Genomic DNA, 6,975 nt, shown 5'->3' with positions numbered 1-6,975 from the left:
GGCTTTGCTTGGAGCAACATGACTGACCTCCCTGAAATGTTACTCTTGAATTCTCAAGTTCAGTCTGCCTCATTAAAAAGTCTGAATCCAGCCCCAGAGACTAGGTGAGTTTAACAACCCTGGTCTAAGCACCCAATAAAATGTACTTTATTTAACATGAGATTTAACGAAGACCTTTGAATTTCACATTAAGGACCCGAAAAACAAGAGAAAAAAAAAAAAAAACACAAGTTCTGCGTTAATGTTCATGATTTTATTGAGGGAAATGTCACACGGGTATCAATGTGCATTGTGGATCACAATGAAATTACAGCTCCATTATGGTCTGCACCATCCCCTTCTTGCCACAGTCACCCTCTTATTCCTCCTGTTCACAAGGGTTGAAAGGGATAGGGGAAAACAAAAAGTTTTAGAGCAATACATTAGAGGAGGGATCTCCAACCTTTTTCAAACACAGCTACTTTTTGTTACTCATTAGCGTAAAGAGCACCCAGTTTAATATGCAACTTAGCTAGATGGCTCGCTAAATAGCTAAAAAGATTGGGGGCTAGCTAAAAGAGTAAAGCCATCAAAATTTAGCTTGAAAACTACCAAAAAAAGGGCAAATGTTACCTAGATGGCATGTGTTTTTTTTAAAGCTAGCGCGGTGGCTTGTTGAACAGTTACAAATTTAGCTTCATACTCATCTTAAAAAGGTAAACAGGTAACATTTTAAAAGGGAGCAACATACAGTAGCTAGAGTGAAAAAGCCAAACTGACAGCAAGATGGAAAGCTAGAAAGGAGGTCAAAATTTAACTTGATAACTATAAAAAATGTTAGCATGCAAAAATGTAAAATGCAATCCAGCCAGCCATCTAGCTCGCTAAAACAACACATATTTTTTGCTCTTTTGCTTGATAAAACCCATTAATTGGGATTTATAAAGCAAATAGATTTCTCTTGTCCATGAAGCCCCATGAACTGGAATTTATTAAATTTCTAAAATATCAATTTATCATGTTGTAACTATGTTATTACCAGGTTGTTAAATAGGGTTAAAGAGCCAGTCAAACAATTAAAGAAAAAAAATCCTTTTACTAGAAAATACCCAGCACTGGTGAGCTATTTTCATAACAGGTACGTGGGCACCCTGATGCCCGCAGGCACCATGTTGGAGAACCCTGAATTAAAGTGTGAGAATTTTTTTTTCAAAATGATACACACTTATTTTCCTGGCACAGAGTGCACAGATTGCTGTAGGAACGTCCATCACTGCCGCAGACTGGATCCAACAACTTGTTGCAATTTGGTCCAGTATACCTTTTGCAGAGAGGCTTTAAGTGGAGGTAGGCGAGAAGTGAAAGACAATTACACACATTAGTAATACATACCATCAGTGTTTCACCTAAGCTGCGCGCGTGCGCGCTGCTCGCACAGTCTCAGCGCACAAGAAAATCTAGCCAGCGCACAAAAATGAGGGCTCAAAATTACTAATTAAGAAGCGACTTAAGTCAAAGTTACAGTGCATGAAGGTCAAAATACACGGGTTCCCCTGACGTTGTGTCCTAAATGCGGTATTTTGAAGTCTAGTCGAAGTAGAACGAAGTTGAGTAAAATTAGTAGAGTTTGTCTTCGGCTCGGCTCACTAAAAGGAGCCAGCTCTTTAGGTTGTTTTTGCTTCTTTAATCCCGACATGACCAAATATGTAAAATTATGCACAAAATGACTTAAAGGAAGGGGGGGAATAGAACGAAAAAGAAAAAAAAAAAATACCGAAATGAAAAAGTAGTGAAAAGCTGAGAAAAACCAAAGGAAGAGAAAAAAAAAGGAATAATTCAGAAAAAAAAGAAAAGAAAGAAATGTAGGAAAAAAGTAAATATAGAAGAAAAAAGTAAAAGCTCTGAAAAAATAAACACAATGAGATTTTTTTTTTAATTCCTCTTAAAAAAAAAAAAAAAAAAGTTTGTGTTGCATTCAAATAATTTCCAATGATATCAAGTGAATCTTGTTGCCAACATTGTACTTCCACTAAAAATGTGATTAAGTACAGTTCTGTATCTTACAACCGACTAAATAAGCCCCCAAAAGTGTTAATATTATGTGACAAAATATATCAGGAAATAAAAAAATGGATATCTTGTGAAAGAATTGTAAGAACAAACGATGCGGTGAACGTAGTGTTTTAGCCCCTAATTATGCCTCCGAAGAAGGTCGGTGCAAGCAGCAAAGTTGCTACCGGTGAAAAAAGAAGAGTAGTGCGTACAACTATTGCATTTAAGAAAGAAATAATAGCAAAATATGAATAAGGTGTGCGAGTTTCCCTTCTTTAGAGGGAATAGAGCATGGCTTCTGCAGATCACCACAAAGGTAAGAAATCCTATTCATAATTCTTTTCTTTATTCTTTAACCGCTCACCACTAAATGACGTGTAAACGACCTGATTTTTTTTATTTTTACACGTTCATGTCAGCGTAATCTTTTGTACGGAAGATTACGCTGACGCAAACGTACGATTAGCTTTATGTTTACGTTCGTGGTAAACATTCAGGGTGTCAAACGATTTTACATTACTTTCAATGGGATAAACGATTTCGGTGATTGACCAAATCGGTTTTCGAACAGGGTTCTGGAACGGATTATGGTCGAGAACCGAGGTTCCACTGTATATGCATTTCCGTTGATTTGCTGCTTTTGTTTGACTGACTTTTGCAAAAAAGTCAGCTACTTACATGTAAACTGTAGGGGTATCGTAACAATACAATAGTATTATTGATAAACACTTTTCTTGGAAATGATACGGTCATTTAATAATTACACACATTAAGCATATAATCACGATAAACACAGCAAATATTAGGCACCAAGATACAGTTTGTTTTGAAATATCTACGTTAAAGAGTATCGAAAATATATTTTTATAACAACTCTTTGTCTGTGCAGCTCTTTGAGAATCTTTGTGATTAAGGGCTGAAGGATTTTATACATTTGACTATAAAGGATTTTATACGATCGAATACAGATTACATTAAATGCAAAAAAGATATTCACTGGCTGGGCTGTGGTGCGATGTCAGGGCACCCTGGTGGAAAATGTTTACATGAACAGCTGGAACGGGACGTAAGGCTGATAAGATAATCAGCACATCCAGACGCAGAAAGGCCCGATGAAGTAGAAACGCTCGGTGATTTGAGTATTCCAGGCATCGCGGTGCTCTTCGACGAGATGGTGAAGCCCGGGGGGGCTTCTTTGGCACGCCCATAGGAGGAGTCGGCACGCCATTATGCGGGAAGAAGATGGCCAATAGAGACAGCTAAAGGACTTGAGAAAAAGGCTTCCCACAGACGCCAACGACACTACTTCGGTCGTTTTCGATGGAGTACACTTAGTTAAATTGTTAATGAAATTAAATTTGCCCCGTGTGAAAATGTCGGCTTTCTTGTTCATCATTTCCTTCAAGAAACGAGCGCACAAAAATTGTTGGGTGAATGTAGGTTGTGTTTGGTTAATGGAGTCAGATAACAAATTCGAACAGGTTGGTAAACAGTACATTTTGATATTAATTCCCAACAGGGCTATACAAATAAACATGACTTGACGGAAGTCAAGAGAGTCAAAGCTACAAAAATACAGTACTGTAGATTAATGTCAACTGAAGAATCAAAATACCTTCAATTGCACAATATTTTGAAAATGAAGTCGGTAATGCAAATAAAGTGTCCATTTTCTCACAATGGCTCTGATGCCACGGTGACAATAGATTTAAGGGCTTTTGTCAGGTAGCAGTACAAAGTTAAGGTTGCAATTTGTTACAGCAGTAGCTCAGGTGCTCGTCGTGGAATCAAGAGGTCGCAGGTTTGATTAAAGTCTAAGCATCCTTGGGCAAGACACTGAACCCTTAGTGTCCCCGATAAGCGGATAGGCACCAATTTCAATGTGTGTGTATATTGGTTGAATGAAAAAAAACAGACCATTTAACATCCCTCTGTAGGGCGAAGCTTCTTTCATGACTTTATGTCAACGTGTTGCCACTGCAGCAGAACACTTTACCACTTTACATAAAATACACACTGCAATAAAAGTACGGTAATATGCAATGTAATAATAATAATAATTTCCTTGTATTGTCATTCTGTGTAACAATGTACACAGAACGAAATGTCGTTTGCACCTGACCCGTTGTAGCGAGCCGATGCAGCCGCAGCCAACAGAGGGCGGGGGTGTGGTTTACTCCAAACAGTCATTTTCTGTTGCATTTTCATGATGCTGTCATTTTTAGCATCTGGTAGGGCGCCTGCATAAATGTGACCCCCTAATCTGCCTGGAAGGCAGGATGCAGCAGCAGGTCAAGTAGGGAGAGGTGCTAAAAATGTGCCTGTCAGGCATAAACTTGAGTGGCCAATGGCAATGTGAGCTCGAAGGGCTGCGCTAGCTGCACTGGTGGAGGAGTAAAGCTGCGATCACGGGACAATAGTAAAGGATCCCATCAAAGTACTTGCTTAGTATCCATTAAAATAATTGAAAAATATATATAAATTAGATTTTCCCCACCCCTAGTTTACAGTAATGAGGGCTGTTCGCATTACAAGCCCTGATCATTAATATTTATCATTGTATAATGACATTTGTGAAAAAGTTTGATAATTAAATTTTATTCTAGTGAAAAGGGGTAAAAAGAAAATATTTCTTACCTCGGTGAGACTACGCAAGTCATTGCCAGAAGACAGAGTCTCGACTTTAAAAAAAAAAAAAAGTAAACACATAGACAAAAAAGTGCACAACATAAATTACCAAACAGACATGTCAAAGTTTTTATTTTACTATTAAATTAATTTGTAGAAAAAAAGAATAAAAGTATGAAAAAACTTGATTGTACTTACTAGGAAGGATCAGGAGAAAACAGAGCAGGAAGACCAACTTCATTTCTGCTTGCAGTGTTGTATTTTGTTTGTTGATGTGTGACAGGTGTGATGATTCTCATCTGAAACACTTGAAATAGTTTGAGGCTCTCACTGATTGGTTGCATTTTCAAAGCAATCAAGCTTGGACAAAGAACCAAAATACGGCTTCCTCCTACTCCTATGGGCGTAAGTAATATACTATTGTATCGTACATCTGTTTTTTTGTACGTTTGGTAATTATCACCTGTGAGCAAAGCTAGGGTGGTGATTTTTTCGTCTTGGATCTACAATAAGTTAGTATATAAATCTGTTTATGCGTCTGTCCACCCATGAAAAGGGGGAAGGAGTTTCAATATAACCACCATCTTTCACAGGCAGTTGTGTAGGGAAACCTAGATGTGAAAAATGCAGATAACAGCTGTTTCTGATTTGTTGACCCAGCATTTTCCCCAGAAAGACTTTTCGTTCTCCCAGGAGAATTTCATTAAATATAAACACCAATTTTTACAGGCAGTCAGGTGGGTACCCAAGATGTGAAAAACGCCCTCAAAAAGGTGATTCAGCACTTTGGTTTTGCTGACCTGGGAGGTTTTTTTTCCAGAAAGAGATTCCACTCTTCCAAGCGAGAACAGCATTTGATATCAACACCCTCTTTCACCCTTTTTGCCACAAAGCCAGTCCACTCTCTGAGGTCAGAATGATATGAATATCAACCCCATCTTTCACAGGCAGTCAGGTAGGTTCAACACTTTATTTATTTATTTTTATTTTTTTCAGAAAGAGACTCCACTCTTCCAGGCCATAACAAGTTTGGTCAGGATCACAATATTTTCAAACAATTGGGTAGTTCACTCTTGAGGTGAAGGGTTGGATCTCTAACCAGCTCGGTAGACTAGATGGTAGGGCGCCAGCTCCGTGACTGGGAGGTCGCTGGTTCAAGCCTCGGCCGAGTTATACCTAAGACTTACAACATTGGTACTCATTGCCTCCCTGGTTGGCGCTCGGCATTAAGGGTTGGAATTGGGGGGTTTGGTCACCTAATGAGGTCTAAATGGCGGCGCCCTGTTTGGCCGCGGCTGCATCGGCTCGCTACAGTTTAACTGTACGGGTCAGGTGTATCGACATTTCGTTCTGTGTGCATGGTTACAAAGAATGACAATAAAAGTAAATTCTAAATAGAAATTCTAAACTACTGGGGTTCTAAGGGCACCATTTTCCTGTGTTGTGTACCTTGGGAAAGTACAGCCTGGTGGCGCCAGGCCCTCTCCAGGCTAACATATGTTTGCACCCAATCTTGACTCGGGGACCTTTTGTGTTTTAGGCCGATGTGCCAACCACTGCACTAACCTGCCAAAAAAGGAAATGCCAGCCAAATTTGATTTCACCTCTCAACGCAGATGTTGTTCTTCGCGAACAACCATTCTAGTTGGTTGATGTTGTTTTTTTATTTGTGTGTGTCGTGCCTAAATAAAGCCTTAATTGTCATGATTACCTAAATGGAGCCACCTGGGGTAATCATCTGGCGCGCTGGAATGCGCTTCCTGATTGGTTTATGTTCCCTTTGTAAGCACGCTACGCCGAGACCCCTTCGTCTGAGGATTACTTCTGTACCCCGTATGACTCTCCCGATTACCTGTGCCTTCTTGTTTACCTGATTCTGCCTGCCTCCGATCCGACCTGCTTCGTCCCACGCTACGATCTTCTCTCCAGTCCCGGTAAACTCGACCTGCTTCCGTCCCACGCTACGATCTTCTCTCCAGTCCCGGTAAACTCGACCTGCTTCCGTCCCACGCTACGATTGGCTACGTGTTCCGAAGTTGTCTTCACGGCGTTGCTGCTGACGTTCGACGGTCATCGCGTCTCCCGCTAACCCTGTACGCTTCCCCAAATAAAAGACTTGTAACGAACGCTCTGGGGTCTCCTGCTCTGTTCTGGTCCTCCTGACAGAATCCTCAGACCAGAATGGACCCCGCGTTCGTACATCTGCCCCCTGACGACTATGAAAGCCAGAACCAGCAGCCCAATCCCCCTTTAGAATGTGCAGTTCGGCAAGTCATTTCCGACGTGGCGAAATTGGCTAAGCAAGCGAGTCAGTTA

At 40.4% G+C, this 6,975-nt stretch overlaps 1 protein-coding gene across 1 annotated transcript; it reads right to left on the bottom strand.

Moving 5' to 3' along the window:
• Nucleotides 1–231: 231 nt before the first annotated feature.
• Nucleotides 232–4,989, bottom strand: LOC148359093 (trypsin inhibitor ClTI-1-like). Its single transcript, XM_088344172.1, has 4 exons — nt 4,858–4,989; nt 4,669–4,712; nt 1,205–1,314; nt 232–367 (listed from the first exon to the last, which is right to left on the bottom strand). Exons 1-4 carry the CDS (start codon nt 4,898–4,900, stop codon nt 319–321), a joined length of 246 nt encoding a protein of 81 aa, XP_088200298.1. The 5' UTR covers nt 4,901–4,989; the 3' UTR covers nt 232–318.
• Nucleotides 4,990–6,975: the final 1,986 nt, after the last annotated feature.

This window comes from Urocampus carinirostris, chromosome 9, assembly GCF_059441175.1.
Source record: "Urocampus carinirostris isolate Australia breed hairy pipefish chromosome 9, RoL_Ucar_1.0, whole genome shotgun sequence".
NCBI classification, from domain to species: domain Eukaryota; kingdom Metazoa; phylum Chordata; class Actinopteri; order Syngnathiformes; family Syngnathidae; genus Urocampus; species Urocampus carinirostris.
The sequence above is the reverse complement of the archived record's forward strand: the minus strand, read 5'-3'. Positions and strand labels throughout refer to the sequence as shown.